The sequence below is a fragment of the Apaloderma vittatum genome, unplaced genomic scaffold (assembly GCF_000703405.1).
Source record: "Apaloderma vittatum isolate BGI_N311 unplaced genomic scaffold, ASM70340v1 scaffold5666, whole genome shotgun sequence".
Taxonomy (NCBI): Eukaryota; Metazoa; Chordata; class Aves; order Trogoniformes; family Trogonidae; genus Apaloderma; species Apaloderma vittatum.
In genome coordinates, this window is record NW_009721120.1 from 22,581 (window position 1) to 42,057 (window position 19,477).

Sequence of the window (19,477 nt, forward strand, 5' to 3'; positions counted from 1 at the left end):
ATGTAGATGCTCACGTGCCCAAAAGCCGCGTCACTGAAGAATATCGAAATAATGAACAAGTAGACAAGGCTGTAAAAATTGAAATAGCTCAGGTGGACCTGGACTGGGAACGTAAGGGTGAGCTATTTGTAGCTTGATGGGCTCATGAAACATCAGGACCTCTAGGGAGAGATGCTACATACAGATGGGCTCATCATCGAGGGGTGGACCTGACCATGGAGGCCCTTACACAGATCACTCATGAATGTGAGATATATGCTGCAATCAAGTGAGCCACAAGAGCAAAATCTCCCTGGAGCAGAGGGTGGTGGCTGGGTTTTCATTATGGTGAGGCCTGGTAAATTGACTATATTGGACTGCTGCCACAAACACACCAAAACAAGTGCTACGTATTCAATATGGTAGAAGGAATGACTGGTTGGCTTGAGACATACCCTGTAAACCATGCCACTGCCCAAAACACCATCTTAGGCCTAGAAAGGCAAATTTTGTGGTGACATGGCACTCCAGAGAGAATTGAATCAGACAACGGGACTCATTTCCGAAATAATCTCACAAATTCCTGGGCCAAGAAACACGGCATTGAGTGAGTGTATCACATTCCCTATCACCCAGAAGCCTCTGGAAAGACTGAAAGATATAATGGACTGTTAAAGACTATGCTGAGAGCATTGGGTAATGGGACATGGAAGCACTGGGATACAAATTTAGCAGAAGCCATTTGGCTAGTTAACTCTAGAGGATCTGCTAACCGTCCTGGTTCTGCCAAACACAACCTCTACATACTGTAGGAGGAGACAGGGTCCCCATAGTGCACATGGGGAGGTGGCTGGGGAAGGCACTGTGGGTTGCTCTCCCATGGGGAAAGGCAAACCCATTCATGGGATTGTCTTTGCTCAAGGACCCGAGTGTACTTAGCGGGTAATGCAGGAGGATGGGGAAATCCGATGTGTGCCTCAAGGTGATTTAACCTTGGGGGAAAAGTAATCTGGTATGCGAGTTGTTTGTTGTAGGAAGTAACGACCTGAACTGATGAAGAGTAGGCTTCATAAGGAACAAGAAGAATGCAGTGGTGACCCAAACCAAACCAGTGTTGGTGACCAGCAGCTGGATGTGCTGCTTCTCCTGTCCTGAATGCTACAGATGGGGCCCAAGTAACATCCGAGGCAGCGAAAGAAAAGCATAGAATGGAAGAGAAGCATCTCTCTGTTGAAGGACTGGAGAATAGTAGTTAATCAACATGTATAAATATGCATGTTGGATATAAAGATGGTCTAAATATGTGAGACCTAAACATGATGCAAATGGCATGGAATAAGGGGTGGAGATTGTATTCGGTCAGGTGGAGGTGGAGTTAATCTTCCCACAGCAGCTCTCTTGGTGCTGTGTTTTTGGAGTCGCAGCTTGAAGGGTGTTGATAGCACCCCAGTGTTTTGGCTACTGCTGAGCAGTGCTCACACAGCACCGAGGCTGTGGTTTTCCAACATTCCCTCAACAGTAGGCTGGGGGGGGGCAATATCTTGGGAGGGGACACAGCCGGGCCAGCTGACTCAGACCGACCAAAGGGGTATTCCATACCATGTGACGGTCAGCTCAGATGTAAAAGCGAGAAGGAAGAGGGAAGTGGGGGGGCATTCGCTATTTGTGTTTGTCCTCCAGAGCAACCGCTATGCATACTGGAGCCCTGCTTCCTGGGAAAGTGGCCAGACCTTGCCCGCTCATGGGAAGTAGAGAATAATCTTTGGCTTTGCTTCTGCACGTGGTGTTTGCTTTTGCTATATTCAACTGCTTTTATCTTAACCCACAGGTCTCTTGTAATATCTTCCCTCTCCCCTGTCCATCTAAAAAGAAGGGGAGTGATAGCATGGCTTTGGTGAGCTCCTGGCCTCCAGTCAGGGCCAAACCACCACACTTCTTAACAGAACCAGACAATAAAAGTCCAAATTTATACTGCTGCTGTATTTAAACGTAGTCATAAGAATCATTTAACCTTACAGCCTAAAACTCAGCTGATAATTTTTTTCTAACACCTAATAAAATTCACTGTTGCTGACTTGTGAAAAAATTAAGCACAGTCTACCTTTCTTACAAATTTTCCTGTTACAAGTTTGCCTGGTTTACACGTATGCTGTATTTCATTATTAAAAAAATTCCTCATGTAGCACCCTCTTTGTTGTAACACTCAAATACATTTTGCCTCTAGGCCAGTGCTATAATAAAAGTAAAATGAATTCAAAGTCATTTGCTCAGAAAAAGATAGATTCAAGGTATTTTCACAGTTTTTGCTTGTAACTTTTTCATGTCAAAGCTGTATTTTCTTTTTTCATTCCTTTGCTATTGTTTTATTATTTCCTTTTATTGGTATTGTATCCGTTGAACAACTTAAAATAAATCTGAACTATTCTGGAAGCCAACTTAAGGCACTAAGGCTTCAGATTAAAATATAAATTCCTAAACCTATGCAACATTAGAAGGATCCAATTTTAAATCATTTATCAACTCATTTGAAGAGATTATATAAAACCAGGATTAATTTATTGATTATTTAACTATTAGATAACACAAGTATATTTTGTGGAATTGCACAAAAATATTAATATTGCTTTTCCAATAAAAATAAAAAATTATCTCCAAGTGAACACCATTCAAAAATAACTCAGCAACTAAGAAAACAAGGTTATTAAACTATGCTTTTTCTCTGTCCCTACATAAAATCAGCATTCAAGCCAAAAGCAACCTTGCATCTCCCACTAGCAAGCTATAAATATGCTGTTTCTTTAGTTCTTAATCTCAACCTAAATGGGAAAAGGATAATGGAAGTGTTGACAGTGTTCATACACCCACCTCAACAAACAACCACAGAACTCAACCCTCACCTGGAAAGGTCATCCATCCTCCTGTTGCAGCCTGTGCTCATTCACACATTGCCTAAGCGCTTCAGACAGTGGTTGAGGAAACCTGCATTTAATATACCAGTCCTCCATGCAGTCAAGTTTAGTATTCACCCCTTACACACTGTTGCTTGTCCATATATGAGCTGCTATCTTGCCCACCACTCATTCTAATGCATAACTGGCCACAGGAAATTTATGTGGTAAATTATAAAGCTACCTAAGCTTCAAGTAACAGTGAGCTTGTTTTTATTTTAAAGCACTTCTCCATTCTTGCTATCATCTCAGCAGAAATTTATTGCATATACTTTCCTCAAACATATGTCATGTCTGACAAGGCAAAAAAAGCAAAGAAGGAAATCGTGGGTTGATGTGCACGCTTTTTCAAGGCACTAGCAACGTAAGAGCATCATTCCTTATAAGCAGGCTTCACATTATCCAGTCTCTCTTTTCAAGAACAGTCACACAAGCAGTATATTGACTCTCTCAAGATACAGAAGGACTTAGACTAAGGGCTATAAGCTAGATGAGTTGTAATGTAGGAACAGGAGAGATGTTTCAAGTTAGTGTGTCTCAGATTTCTCTAAGGGCAGGACAATACACCATGTCTAAATACACTCAACATGACAAAGTCAAGGCATGGGACAGAACTTATTTCTATATGTTGTAGGTACAAAATTAAGATGATTCCAGCACTAATTATCTAATATTAGAAAAAGGCTATAAAAACTAGATATGAAGTAATATGTATTTATTTGAGCTGAGTCAAAAATGACTTTTACTTAATGCCAATTTCCTGCAAATCTACTGTACTAACATAGAGAGTCATGAGATTCTTAAATAAGCAGTTGATAATTATCTTGACTATCTCTGAATTATTACCCATCCATAAGAAGTTATAATATTACCACATGAGGACAGTTCACTGCTGTTATTTCATATAATTGAAGTTAACACTGATAAATTGGTAAACCAAAATTCCTGCACAGCTAGAACAGATCCAGTTCAGCATTAATTTAATTAAAAGAACTAGACCTACATGATTTTGGTGGAACTGTAAACAAAAAATTTAATCACATTCTTTGATAGGGTAGTAAGGAGAGAGCTTTGCTGATTCTTTAACATAATCTTATCAAAGAACTTGGTATTTGACTCAAGTATCTTAAAAAGACCCAGAAGGACATGTGTGAAAAGATATTGTAAGCTATCAGCAAACATCACTTCATATAATTGTTACCACAGCAATCTGGTGGCATAATTGCATGACGCCATAATAGTATAACCTGACATTATAAAAATTAGGTGATGAAATCGATTTATATAAAGTAAAATTTTTTTAGAGTTGAGTACTCACCATAGATAAGGGTGCAATACAAATCATAAAAGTGTATGCTTTTCCAAATTAAATCAAGAGCAGAGCGAGCCACCTCAAGTTCTTTAAATTTTATATCTGAAGTAAAATATGAAGACAGTACAATCTGTTCAGTACTAAAGGCTGTCATATTTTGTGGCTAGGTTAAACGTTCACTTGGTTGAAAACCAGTGTTCAGCACTACTAAGTCACAATAAAATCATGAATCGTCCTTTCTGAAAAAAACCCTCATATGCTAGAATCGGAGCACTGCAGGACAAATTCAACTTACTTTGCAGGACAAATTCAACTAAGATAATGAGGAAAAGTTCAGAAATATGTAAAGCAATTATATGCATTCTGTATAACACAAGGCAATGACTTAAAAATTTTCTAAAGTCTGAGAGAACAATGCAGGGAGGTTTAATATAAAATTAGTTGATCTTATATCACTTAATAGTTTCATTTTAGCACCTGTGTTTAGAGACAGCAAGGAACAAATACAAAGTTAAAGCAGCAAAGAAATGCAAAGTTCTGTATTATAATACTTGCTTTTGCCACAGATGTTTAAAGTTGTATGCAAGTCTCAACTAACTCTGCCTATACCATGCTTGATTTATATTTTTCATCCTTGTAGGTTTTTTCCATTCATATTTTTTAAACATTTCCATTAGCCTTGTTTAGGATTTTAGCTAAACATGGAAGGGATTTCCTTGTTGTTTCCCATACCCTTGCTCCCACAACACTTTTGCTGAAAGTCAAGTTCATTTCACATTTTTGCTAAAGTTCTACAACCAACAAAATACATTTTGTTTTCACCAATGAAACACTTTCAGCTACACAGGTTTTCAGAAAGTGCTTTTGTGTTTTCTAGACGTCAGTAAGCCTTGCAGTAAATACAACTGTAAAATCAGTTCAAGTTAGGGCTGCAGCCTACAAACCAATAACTGTAATAAGAGGACCATCTAGTGGTGACAACCACAATTCACACTGCTATAAAGACAAATGCAGGCCCTTCATGTATGCAAGCCACTGGACAGCTTCTCAGTCTCTGGCTTTTTTATTCCACAACTTTAATTATTTCTTTAACTTAGATTTCAGCCTTCTATGATGAGGCTAAATGAATGAGTTTGTTGCTTTCCTTCATCTGTTCCTGTTACGAGAACATCTATGCCAATTCTTCCACATATGAAAGTTGTTCATAGCATCATATTAATCTGAAGACAACAGAAAGCACAAAGCTGCTAGCAACTAGGCTACAAAACAAGTTTGTTTGCCTAACAATCCTCTCCTCAGAGAAATCTACAATTTCTCTTTATACAAGGGACAAAAAAAATTACGAGTCAAGAAATTACAGCTGTACTTGGTATGTTTTACATCTCCATCACATTTCAGCTAAATACATGTGCCACAAGCTAGCAGGGACAGGAGAGCAAAAATTTACACTGGAGGAAGCTGATGGAGAATGTGGTACACACCTAGTGGTGTTTGTTTCTGTATCTCAACTATGTCAAACAACTGCAGAGACATTCTTCTCCAGCTACCACAGTAACAGAAGCTGTGAGAAATCCTCCTCCCTAACGAAGCTGCAGAGAATAGGCACAGAGAGAGGCTTACGTAAGCACACATCTAAACCGCTGAAGGAAGCTTAGTGGAGCTCTGTAACTAAACTGAAACATAAAACAGTAGTAGAGCATTCGCTTCTGTTAGCTACTCTGCTTAATTTCTGAAAAGCTCTGATAGAACTCTAGGTCAACCAATACTGAGAGAAAAATTTCAGACAGGTGTCCTAAAGATACTAGGCTGCTTTGTAAATTAGAGAACCAGATTCTACTTCAATGCAATCTAAACCAAATTTTAATATGAAAACTGAAGGTTTGGTCTGAACAAATCTCTGCCTCTTTAGCACCTCTAAGGATCTAAAGGGAACTGCAGGATCTTCAGCCACTCAAAAAGTAAAAGAACTGCTGGATTGAAAAAAAGTTCCCTTCTGTACCTTTATGCACACCTTACTGCCTACTTATGGATTTATTCCCCAATTTTACAGCAGTCATCCAGGCTCAGCCTGTTTTATGCTTTATACATTTCTTGCTCCCCTACTGGTCCCATCCCACACTGTGGAAGGTTCTTGAGGACTAGAGAGCGTGCTCAACCTCTTTCCCCACAAGGTTGTCTAGAAAGCAAGAGGCAGTAGTAAGCCTCAGCCACCCTCTTACCTGTTCAACCTTCCTTTTTCAAAAGGAATTGAGACTTTTCCTTTTTCCAGAGGAAAAAGCAGAAGCCACCATAGAGGCCAAAGGAGCTGTAGGATGGGAAATGGAAACTATGTGCTGGCTTTACATCCCAATTTTCAAAATTGACTACGCGACCTTACAGCATCAAGGGACTAACAGAGCACTTGGCATCTCAGCTAAAGCCAGAGCTGTAGTGGTCAACTAGACAGCACAGACTGCATCTGCACACCAGTAGAAATCACATTATGAGTTACTAGAGGAGAAATGCCAGGAGCCAAGCACTTTATCTGAGGTAAAAGTAACCGGTTGTGAACTGATCATTTTCAGCATTATCCACTAAATTGACAGGCAACTGTTTGGAAGCAGTCCAACACAAAAGAAACAGTGCTAATTAGAAAGCAAGTAACTGTTCATCTGACACTGAGTGTGTCAGAAGACCAGGACAGTCTAGCGTACACAAACTCAATCATATTCTTCTTTACCAGTGTTAACTATTATGGCTGTGTAGAATAATTTTCTTTACCGCTGAAGGTCTAGGATTAAAGCTCAATGAAAAAAGCATAATCTTCAGAAAGAGAAATCTGAGCAAGACTGAGCAATTCCATAGATCAAGTCCTCTGTGTCAACTCCTACAGCATTCTTCACTTCCTCAGATGAAAGATCATGTTCCTCGGGGACTCACATTCACCCTCCTCCTCAACACTCCCACAGCATGCTTTCCCTCTACACATGCCTTCCTCCTCCTGTTCAACTATCATTCTCCTGTGTCTGCTTCAGTAGCTCTGTAAACATGACCTCTGAAGTGCCTCTTTCACCTTCAGATTGTTTCAAGGATGCTTGTGTATAGCAGTAAGTCACATATTGTTCAGAACAGTAACAGAAGGCTATAAATACAAAAACTCTCCCTGTGTTTTGTTAGTCCACTTCTAGAGCATGGTGTAGAGGTCAGACTGTTAGCAAAGCAAGCTCAACTGCTGCGTGCTTACAGCACTGACTCCATCATGAATCAGCCTCTGCTGAAGGCAAGAAAGACTATTAGCAGATACCTGGTAAGAATTCCAGAGAAGCCTGTGGAAAGGAGATAGTAAAAAAAAAAAATAAATCTACAGACTGGCTGGCTCTCAGTTGCAATCCAGAACATCTGCCAAAGACACACACAGATAGTATGGCAGGCCAGACCAGGACAGGCATCTGCTTACTAAAATCAAGAACACGCAATAGACCTCCTTTCTGGTTCACTCTGGCTGGTCTTGCAGGATGAAAGGAAAACCACAATATTGTCATTCATAAGCTGCAAGGAGAAAACAGGGTATTGAAGATGATACTTAAAAAACCTGAAATAGAATCACTGCAAAAGACTAGGGGCAAGTTTAAAAGCACATCCTTGACAAGAAATCTAATAAGTCTAGGAAAGCCACATAAAAAGGACACTCAGTCCAGGAAATCTACCAAAAAAGAACATGCTTTCATTTCTCCCAGAAGAACTTTCTCCAGTGTCCATTTTGCCTATTTCTCTGATGCCAACTCAGTAAACACACTAATGAGAACTGGCACATGGGGAAGAAAAAAGGAAAAGGAACACAGCTTGACGTGGTAGGACAGAGGCACTACAAGAAAACAAGTAAAGTTTGGAGAACTTAGAGTTCCCTCTGGTGTGCATCCTACTCTGTAAGGACTGGCCCTCATTTTGACTGTCCTAGGTGTTGAAAAGTGTTTGGTTGGCTGAGCATGTTCCAAGAGACCTTCTGTCTCCCTAGCTTACAAAGACATTTTCTTCATTACATCACTTGCATCTCCCACATTTCATGATAAGATATATGAGAGACAGGTCTGGCATCAAGACTGATCTGGCAGTCAGGGCCCTATTTGCATCTCCACGCTATACCAACATGCATGTTAAAAATGCAGAACTGCATGGTAGTAGAATCATAGAATCATGGCATGTTAGGGGTTGGGAGACACCTCTAGAGATCTAGTCCAATCCCCCTGCCAGAGCAGGATCACCTAGGGCAGCCACACAGGAACGCGTTCAGATGGGTTTTGAAAGTCTCCAGAGAAGGAGACTCCACAACCTCCCTGGGCAGCCTGTGCCAGTGCTCTGTCACCCTCACAGTGAAGAACTTTCTCCTCTTGCAGAGGTGGAACTTCCTATGTTCCAAATCAAACCCATTATTTCTTCTTCTATTGCTGGGCACCACTGAGAAGAAATTGTCTCCTTCCTCTTGACACCTACCCTCAGATATTTGGATGCATTAATAAGGTCCCCACAGGTACATAGGTATTTGCTTTAGTCTTCCTGAATCATTCCAGCCGCTCACAACTCAGTTCACAAGTCCCTCAATGCATCTGTTACTGCAATTACACTACAGTATGTCAGGAAGTACAGTATTCCTTCATCTCAGGCAACTCCGTATTGTCTTTCTGTCTGTCATGCTCATGCCCTATATACTGACTCCTCATGATACTCATGCCATAGACACCTTCTCACTCCCATGAGCTGACCGTTTTTCCCATCATGGCTGTGCAAAATTAGTAGGAGAAAATTCCTTCAATCACTATGAACTTTGGTGAGTTGAAATTAAGCTCAAGGGCAAGCTTGAGTTTTGGGTAAGACATTGTAGAATTATTAATAGAAGATTATTACAGGCACAGACTGAGGGATTGTCTGCATATATTTGCCATGTTGACTCAGAATACTTTCTGTCTTGGTAAAGTGACACCATTCTGCCAATAGTTTAGGGACAGGACACTACTTGCATAGATAACTATCACCACTCCCAATATTGTTTGCAAACTGTCATATCAAGCAAACCTAAATGCTTCCAGATTGGAATACAAAAGCATTCATAATTGTGTCATAAGTTCGAAAAAGACTGATACCTATTAAATTCATTCAAAACTACCAACATGCCATAAATACTATTTTTCACTCTTATGTTTCTCCAAACAAAGTTTAAATATTTTTTTAAGTCTGCATTACATATCTTTAAAGCCTTTTGATGTTTTCATTTCAAAGAATGAAGATGTTAACTTTTTTCTTTGTCCAGGATAAGCAGTTGCAGATAAGCGAAACAGAATTAAATCACAGAAGAAATTTTTTTTAGATATTATTTTACAATGGAAGAGTCAGGGTTTTTGGAATGTTTTTTAAAGTCTTTTAAAACCGTGTAAATTTCATACAGAGTTCAAGAGGTGAGGAAACAACTATTCTGCATTTAATACTCTTTGCTTTATTTTAACATCAGTTATTTTATATATGCATCAGATTAAAAGTACCATCATTTATAGGAAGACGCTTTCCTCTAGACAGCAGCATCAACTTGCCTTTCAAAATCTGAGTTTATCCTCAAATATTCACAGTTAAAACAACTAATAACACAGATAATAATATGCAACAAATGATACACTACAAAGAGCTTACCCTTTACACCACCAAATGGACCATAAGTCATATTGCAAGCAGTTCTCTGAAGATTGTGCTCATACATCAGTTTAATCTGATACTGGTTCCCATGCTCTACATTTCCCAGTGTTCCTACAAAAAAAACAAAGGATACATATTTACATCTTTGATCCACACAATGTGGAAGAGGTAAAGGAGTACCAGTTTAAACAACCTGAAAGAACTACAACTCACTCCTAGTGAGACATGAAGGCTTATGCTGCTGCCTTCTTAAAAAAAACACCAAGCTACAAAACACCTAAAGGCTAGAACCAGAAATGTCTCATTATACTAAATATGGTATAAATGCTTAGCAAGAGGCTGAAATTTTATTACTTAAGTGTGTTTTTCCTCATGTTAGGTGCACCTCTAAGATGAGAAAAAGCCTGCTCAAAGGGGAGTTCCTATGATTCTCTAGTTACTCAGTGAATACACTATATCCACATCCAACCTCACCTGTAATAATCTGTCTCAAATTAAGCTGTAGCTAGTCATTAACAAAGCTATGTTTAGGGCACATTTACCACTGGCCTTCACTCCGTCTGAAATTCAATGCACTGATCAACAACGCAAAGATAAGAGACAAACAAACGGTTACAAAAATAATTTTCTGATATACATCACATTCTCTGAAAAGGTGTGCATGAACTTTAATTTCCTTAATTCCTTTTGGAAAGTAGCAGAAATTCAAAAAAATCCTTCCAAAGAAATTGATGTTAAAGCTCCCCTTTCAATAACTCTAAGTCTTTCCTGCACCCTATGAAGAAAACAAAGTTCTTCGTCATGCAGGGCAACACTTAAGGACTAATATTAGCAAGCAAAAAAACCAAAATAAAACACAAAACCCACAAACTTTGAGAACAGTCATGTCAGCAGGGAAAAAGATATTTTGAGTGAATGTTATCTAAGCTAAATCCTACCACAGCTTTAAGTATACACAGATTTTTCCAGCACTATCTTAAACAACATGCTTTGAAAGATCAGTAGCTTATGGTAAGCTTTTAGGCAATTTCTTGCACTAAAATCCAATATAGCTTTTAAGCAATTACCCCTAAACCATGGCCACACTAAGGAAAGGTTTGCACAGGACATGAAGAAAAAAGCCCTGGCTGGATGAATAACTAGCTAAGCAGCAAGATCAGAGGAAAAACAAGTTAGAAAGTAGTCTGGGTATATGGACTGTAATACAATATCCAGGCCATACTTCAACCAGACTTTTCATATTGGCTGTAATACAATATTTAGGCCATACTTCAGTCAGCATTAAAGGGTGCTTTCATTTGTCAAGGAAAACCAGCATAGTTATTTTATTATGAATAATAGTTATGGCAACATGTATAAAGCAAGTAAATATACCACTTTATAAAAGTGTAATTTGGTACAGAAGCATGCAAAAGTAATCTCTATTGCTCAAAGGAGCTTGTTCGAAAGTACAGAAATTACCTTTACAGCACGAATGTTTACAAATTATTGTGAGAAGTCTATTAAAGGATTATGAAACTTTCCTTTTATTATTACTTAAATGCTTAAGCCATGTAGACCATACTTAAATGCTTAAGCCATGTTGACCAAACAGCAAATTATAACCAGAAAAGAACTGTAAACTAACTTACTGTTGCATGCCATTAATAGAAATTTTAAAATAAATTGTTTTAATAACTATTGTACTGGTAGCTACAATCCTATGACATAAGCACTATTGCAGAGAAGGGAAAGTACGAAAACTGCGGTGCATCTCAAAGTACCACCGCTCACAGATCAGTTTTACAGGTGTCTCCAGAGAAATTAACTAGAATGCAAACAGAATCTGGAAAGAGAGCATGTGTTTGTAACCTATCTGCCTACAAGGCTGTGAAACCAAGTTGCTCCTGCAGGAAAATCATGCTCTTGCAACAAAAGGAGTCACAGCTGTCCCTGCACAGAGAAAATGAACAACATACAGTTGTTGATTGCATTTTGAATATGGGGGTAGTCAATGGATCTCAAATCTGTGCTTTGCTTTAGGCTTCTGTTAGAGAGAATTCAACACACAGAATAGGTATTTTGTGAGTAACCTCTCTATATACAGAGGGAACAGAGCATTTAGAATTTCCAAGGGCAGTAGAAGAGGATTCAAGAAAAAAATGTAGTCGTTTCACCTTCTTACAAGTGTTAATCTCTTGTCTTCTTCTGGGCTACATTAACAATGTTCTGGCTTTCTATCTAGATTTTTGAGTTCAGAAGTAATTGTAATTGCTTCATTTTTAAAGAGCTAAGTTGTCATTGAACAATCACTTGTTCATTAACATGCTGAACAGTAACACCCACTCCTAACACTGTACCAAGAACTAGTTCTTCACAAGCACTGCTAACCACAGACCATCACACACATCATAGCATGTCAAGCACTGAGCAGATAAGCAAATTTCTGTTAGCCACTGGGAAATATGTAGACTTAATTAGTAATGTTTCCCCTTCATACGTGAGTTTGAGTGAGAGAGCATGACTGCAGCTATTCAGGAACAATGAGCAAACACTGTATACACCAACTTTAGAATTAGCCTAATCCAAACTTCAGAACACACTTAAGATCCCTGGAAAGCTTGTATCTGTAAACTAACCTGAAACAGCATAGACGCAGAGTTTTCGGCAATGCAACACAGCTAGATGAAGTCCTTCAGTACCACTGTAAAAAAAAAAAAAAAGGTTAAAGCACTATTTGCAGATACATACCAAGTAAAATGCATATAAAATTCAAGTAACATTGAAATTACTTTCAGCTGAATCCAAAGGTTTGGGTATTAGATGCTAACATAAAAACTCAGAAGTGCTAATTTTCGTGAATTCATGCTTCAGTATTTGAAGTTAAATTCAAAATTAAAATGAATCCTTCAAGATTTAAGATAATATTTTCAGATTTAAGTATGAAGAGCAAGTCAACTATTTTCCCAGTTTAGACTGAAATTCATTTCAAACACAATGCTGTTAATGTTTCCAAAAACCAAATGGATATGAGAATCATCCCTTCAAACAAGTATTATTCAGTAACCACCTGCACTACTTTTTTAAAAAGAATTCACTTTTGAACCAGCTACAGGGAACCTGAATTCACTGACCCATATGGTAGAAGTCATAGACTTAAAATCCTTTATTTACATACTGCTTCCCCTAAATCTAAATAGTATTTTCTGCAAAGGAAGTTTGTGCTGCAGCTATAAGAAATGTTTTAGATCATTTCACAGGCTAAGGCATCAGAATTCCCATGTAGAGTGCACTCCATGACTTCTTGAATAAAAGAACAATTTCCAACTGATGCAGGCCTTTCAGCTTGTGGTCTTTGGTCTCAGAGCACAAGTACTTCCCATGGTTAGCACAGTTTTACTTTTAAAGGGGATGAACTCTTTTTGTGCTTCTAGGAGAGCATTCTTGGAAAACTTCCAGCACTCACTAGCTCCTTTTCCTCCATGAAACCTTCTTGCGGAATCCCTCCAAAATGAACTCGGGGTGAGCTGAAGTTTGCTGTTCTAAAATCTAAAAACATTTGTCTTAGTACTAACTTTCCACATGCTCAGGAAGAGCACTCCACAATATTGTGAGCCCTAAAGCCCAGGCTATCACTAACTGAGATATTACGAAGGAGGTTTTCTCAGTTTATGGGTAGTAACTCCAGCAGTGTCTCGTTCCTGGTTGGCACATCTAACATTTGCATGAGAAATCAGTACGGGAACTTCGTGGATGACATGTGAGCTGCTGTACTGACAGATGTGTTTAATAGTCATCCATCTGGAAATTGAAAACGCACTCCCCAAAACAAAGAAAGAAAATCACATAAGCCTTAAATAAACATTAACATAGCCTGTTGTTGACTTACGAAACAAATTTTCCCACTTCCACCTGCAATATTGGTTCTCGTAACTGCACTTCCAAGAGCAAGTCTTCAGGTCTTACTCCCTCTTCAGGTTTCACAGGATGTGGATTAAAGATTCTGAGATACCCCATATGACTGCCCACAATAATTTTATCTAAAAAGAAAAGAAAAAAAAAAAAAGGAGACTACAGAACACAATAGCACATGTGGAATTCAATTTCTTACAGAAGTGCTTCAAAGTATACCCAAAAAAGATAACATATTTACATGATTCAATTAACACAGATTATGCTCTGCCTTCTAGGTTAAGATTAGTGATTACCTTTTTTGCAATTCCATGAAAATCTGTCACCAAAGGGTTCACTATGGCAAGTATCATGGTGGTGGCACCGACCACTGTTACTATTCCATCATTTCAGGTCAATGTTCACACTTTTTAAGCTCTGTTCTGGTTTTAGAGAGTAATTCAAATTTTCAGCTTTGCATCTTGGATTTGTGCATACGTATATCATACTAGCAGAAGTGTGAAATTTTAAAATTGGGGCCAATGACATTTATCCAAATGCAAACCAAAGCCAGATAATTATTACATCAGGTCAACAAAGCTAGGCCTTAAGATCACTTGCTCTTGAGACAGATACATCAGCACAAAGAGGAATGCAATAGTTACATCGGAGTTATTTTGGAATCAGTATTTTAAACAAGTCACCATTTGGTCGTTAGTGAATAAAAAAAATTATTAATGCAAAAATTCCAAAGAGGTGCCTCCCTGTATCAAGAATGCCACTCGTCACTGGACTCCATGTGAACATTGAGCAATTGAATGCAACTCTTAAGAGTGCAACCGTGCAGCCAGTTCTTTATTCACCAAGTAGCCCATCTGTCAAATGCATGTATCTTCAATTTAGAGACAAGGATGTCATGCAGGACAGTGTCAAATGTTTTGCACAAGTCCAGATAGATTATATCAGTTGTTCTTCCTTCATCCACCAATGCTGTAGCCCCATGACAGAAGGCCACCAAGTTTGACAGGCATGATTTGCCTTTAGTCAAGCCATGTTGGCTGTTGCCAATAACATCCATATTTTCCTTGTGCCCTAGCACAAGATCTAATCCTTGATCTTGCCAGACACAGAGATGAGAATGACTGGCCTGTAGTTCCCTGGGTCTTCCTTATTTCCCTTTTTAAAAATTGGGGTTAAGTTCCCCCCATTCCAGTGAGTAGGAACTTCACCAGACTGCCACAATTTCTCAAATACAATGGACAGCAGCTTAGCCACTTCATCCACCAGTTCATGCAGGACCCACAGACGCATCTCATTTAGTCCGATGGACCTGTTTATTTTTAGGTTCCTTAGATAGTCTCAAACCTGATCTCCTCTTACAGTGAGAGGTTCTTCTTTCTACCAATCCCTGGCTTTGCCTTCTGTGACTTGGGTGGTGTGGTTGGAGCACTTGCCAGTAAAGACTGAAGCAAAGAAAGCATTGAGTACCTCAGTGTTCTCCATATCCTGGGTAAACAGGTCTCCCATTTGCTTACGAAGAGGGTCCACATTTTCCCTAGTCTTCCTTTTACCACTGATGTACCTATAAAAACTTTTCTTGTTGCCCTTGACATTCCTGGCAAGATTTAATTTTATAAGGTCTTTAGCTTTCCTAACCTGATACCTGGGGGCTTGAGCATTTATTCTCTATTCCTCCCAGGTTACTTGTCCTTGCTTTCATCCTCTATAGGCTTCCTTTTTGCTCTTGAGTTTGTTCAGGAGCTCCTTCCTGCCTGACTTCCTCTTTGTCATTCTCTTTGTATCGCTTCTGAGCTTGGAGGAGATGGTCCTTGAATATAAACCAACAAGCTTTCATGACCCCCTCTTCCCTCCAGGACTTTATCTCATGGTACTCTACTAAGCACATCCCTGAAGAGGCAGAAGTCTGCACTCCTGAAGTCCAGGGTAATGAGCTTGCTGTGTGCCCTCCTCACTGCTCTAAGGATCTTGAACTCCAGCACTTCACAGTCACTGCACCCAAGGCTGCCCTGGAGCTTCACATTGCCCACCAGCCCCTTCTTGCCAGCAAGAACAAGGTCCTCAACATCTCTCCTCACTGGCTCCCTTATCACTTGGAAAAGAAAGTGACCACCAACATATTCCAGGAACCTCCTGGATTGTTCATACCCTGCTGTGTTATCCCTCCAACAGGTTATCAGGGTGGCTGAAGCTTCCATGAATAAAAGGGCTTGGGAAGGTGAGGCTGCTCCTGCCTGTCTACAGAGGCCCTCGTCTGTTTGGTCTTCCTGGTCATGCAGCCTGTAGCAGATCCCCACTTTAACGTCATGTATCCCTGCTCTCCTTTTAACACTGACCCATAAGCCCTTGGTTGGCTCCTCATCCATCCCCAGGCAAAGCTTCATGCATCCCAGCTTGTCACTGACACAGAGGGCAACAGCCCCTCCACATTTACCTTGCCTATCCTTCCATTCCAAACACTCCAGTCATAGGAGCCATCTGAGCAGTCCTAGCTAGAGTGGGGAGGTTCCAGTGGACTGGAGGTTAGCAGATGTGATGCCCATCTACAAGCAGGGCCAGAAAGAGGATCCAGGGAACTGTCAGTCTCACCTCAGTGCCAGGGAAGATTATGAAGCAGATTCTGAGTGCCGTGATGTAGCACATACAGGACAACCAAGTGATCGGGCCCAGTCAGCATGGGCTTATGAAAGGCAGGTCTTACTTGACTAACTTGATCTCCTATGACCAGGCAACCTGTTTAGTGGATGAGGGAAAGGCTGTGGATGTTGTTTACCTGGACTTTAGTAAAACCTTGGACACCATTTCCCACAGCATCCTCCTGGAGAAACCGTCTGCTCATGGCTTGGATGGGCGTACAATTCTCAGAGTGAAAACCTGGCTGGAGGTCATGCCCAAAGAGTGGTGGTGAACGGAGTTAAATCCAGTTTGCAGTCAGTCACAAATGGTGTTCCCCAGGGAATATCCCTCAGCATTGGGGTCAGTTGTATGTAATATCTTTATCGATGATCTGGACAAGGGGATCAAGCACATCCTCAGTAAGTGTGCAGATGGACCAAGTTGATTAGATGATCTCTAAGGTCCTTTCCAACCTAAGCCATTCTATGAAGTTGGGCAGGAGTGCTGATCTGCTTGAGGGTAGGAAGGCTCTAGAGGGATCCAGACAGGCTGGATCAACGGGCTGAGGCCAATTGTATGAGGTTCACCTGACACTTGGCCTTGTTTCTGCCCTTGGGTCACAACACCATGCAATGCTACAGACTTGGGGGAGAGCAGCTGGAGAGCTGTGCAGCAGAGAAGGATCCGGAGGTGTTGGCTGACAGCTGCTGGAACGCGAGCCAGCAGTGTGCCTAGATGGCCAGAAGGCAAACGGCATCATGGCCTGTATCAGGAATAGTGTGGCCAGCAGGAGTAGGGAAGTGATGATACTCATGTACTCGGCATTGGTAAGGCTGCATCTTGAATTCTGTGTTCAGTTTGGGGCCCCTCACTACAGGAAAGACATGGAGGTCCTGGAACTTGTCCAAAGAAGGGCAACAAAACTGGTGAAGGGTCTAGAGCGCAAGTCTTATAAGGAGTGGCTGAGGGAACTGGGGTTGTTTAGTCTGGCAAGAGGAGGCTGAGCAGAGACCTTATCACTCTCCACACTATGGGAATGGAGGTTGTAGTGAGGTGAGTGTTGGTCTCTTCTCCCAAGTAACAAGCAATACGACAAGAGGAAATGGCCTCAAGTTGCACCAGGGCAGGTTTAGACTGGATATTAGGAAAAATGTCTTCACCAAAAGGATTGTTAGGCACTGGAACAGGCTGCCCAGGGAAGTGGATAAGTTACCATCCCTGAAGGTATTCAGAAGATGTGTAGACACAGCACTTAGAGACATCGTTTGTTGGTGGACTTGGCAATGCTAGGTTAATGGTTGGACTCAATGATCTTAAACATCTTTTCTAACCTAAATGATTCTGCGAATTTCTACTGAAAAAGGTTGTACACCAAGCCAGCAACAGCTCAACTTTGTTCAAATCCTCCTGAAAAGGGTCAATCTAAAATAAAAATATTTTTTAAAGAGTATGACACCAATGAAATCAGTCTCAAGTACATCTATGGAGCAAGAACAAAGCTCCAAGATGAGCATGAGTGTATCAGAGAAAAATCCCAAATATTTCATCTAACATACACACACGAGAACTCTCCCCAATAGTGAAGATCATTCCATGCTATTAATGACTACATAGAAAAGCAAGTTTTACTCAAGCAGAGCCACTTATTTCAATAGCCCCTTATCTTCCAGGCAGAAAAGGCTGTTAGTTTTTCTAAATTCTTAGTTTATTAGCTCCTATTTTCCTCTTTTATTTTATTCAAGTTTTTTCAACAATTTATGATGTGCTTTTGCTCTCATGATTAACTGATAGCATTCTACTTTAAAGATTCTACCACTAAGTGAATAAGACATGAGAGAAACTACTATTAAATACAGCCAAGAATCAAGACATTTAGAAAACTACAAATATACAAAGACAAAAGGCATTGAAATTGTCTTCTTAAACTTACAAGTATACATTAAAGATAGCAGGCTTTACACTAAGCAGCCTGGCTACCAAGCTTTCAGTATATGTGGGTCAAAACAAAGTCACAGTTGTGTAGCTTAAAAGTGAGCAACTATGCAGTTCTGAATTTACCTTGTCCACTGCCACTATTATCAACATTGGCAACACACAGACAGCCTTGGTCAAATTCTTCCTTTTCTCCAAGTATGGTGGACCACCAGTCTCTAGCTTTAAACAACGACATTCTTCTTTACTGAAAAGGAAACAAACCATTGTACATATATTAATATACACTTTAGCAAATGTTTATACAAACAACTTTGTTAGCAACAGCTTTTACTAAGTACATTCCATCTGTCAGTTTCACATTGCTCTAGGGTTATAAAAAAGAAAAGCTAATAAAAGTGAATAAAATTGCAGGTGTCTTGGATTTCTGGTTATTTAGTTCAGAAAACAGCCTTAGGAAACTTCTTGTCATTAGCTTACAGATTAGTTGTGATAGATACTGCTAGTTATATGAAGAAAAAGCAAAAAAATCAGCTTTTTTAAAATTCATTAAAAGCCTTCTACAACAAGCATCAAGAAAGTTTTCAAAGTCACAGAACTGAGGTTTTCTCTCTTACCAAGGAGTATCATTAAAAAAAAAAAAAAAGATTCTGATGCAAGTCTTCTGCAAGAGAACTTTTTTGAAAAGTAAATGAAGACATAAACAGATAACATCAAAACCTCCACCTAGTAATGGCCTTGAAGATGCCCTAGTGACATGACTAAAGAACTCGGTCAGATAGGGCTCAAATCAGCTTTTCTGCTCCCTACCTGCTGCTATTTTAAGAAAGGGGCAGGGGAGGGGAGGGGCCTGAGAAGAGACTTAATCCTTTTTGCTGGCAGCTTGACAATGACATAACCCCAGCTCAAAACCCACAGCTCCCCGCCTATGCTCTGCCCTGAGGGGCACAAACTCGAACACGCTCGACCCCCACCCCGCGCCCGCTGCGGAGGTGAGAGGCAGCCGGGCAGAGCCAGCTTCGGCGGCTCCTGCTGGGAAAAACGACGGGCTCACCCCTTCTGTTCTTTCGGAGCAAACGCAGCCCGTGAGCCCACGCCTCTCCTTTTTAAAGGAAGACCAAAACACTTATTTAGGTCCTTT

The 19,477-nt window shown here is 40.1% G+C and overlaps 1 protein-coding gene across 1 annotated transcript in view; it reads right to left on the minus strand.

Annotated features, from left to right (window-relative positions):
- Nucleotides 1–18,574, minus strand: part of LOC104275316 (protein PTHB1-like) — a gene marked incomplete at its 3' end in the record, with an annotated part of 34,670 nt that extends 16,096 nt beyond the window's left edge. The window contains exons 1-4 of the mRNA XM_009871239.1: nucleotides 18,463–18,574; nucleotides 13,769–13,919; nucleotides 12,519–12,583; nucleotides 9,898–10,011 (exon numbers count right to left, since the gene is read on the minus strand). Coding sequence (XP_009869541.1) covers nucleotides 9,898–10,011; nucleotides 12,519–12,583; nucleotides 13,769–13,919; nucleotides 18,463–18,574 — 442 coding nt within the window. The remainder of the gene's footprint in view (nucleotides 1–9,897; nucleotides 10,012–12,518; nucleotides 12,584–13,768; nucleotides 13,920–18,462) is intronic.
- Nucleotides 18,575–19,477: the final 903 nt, after the last annotated feature.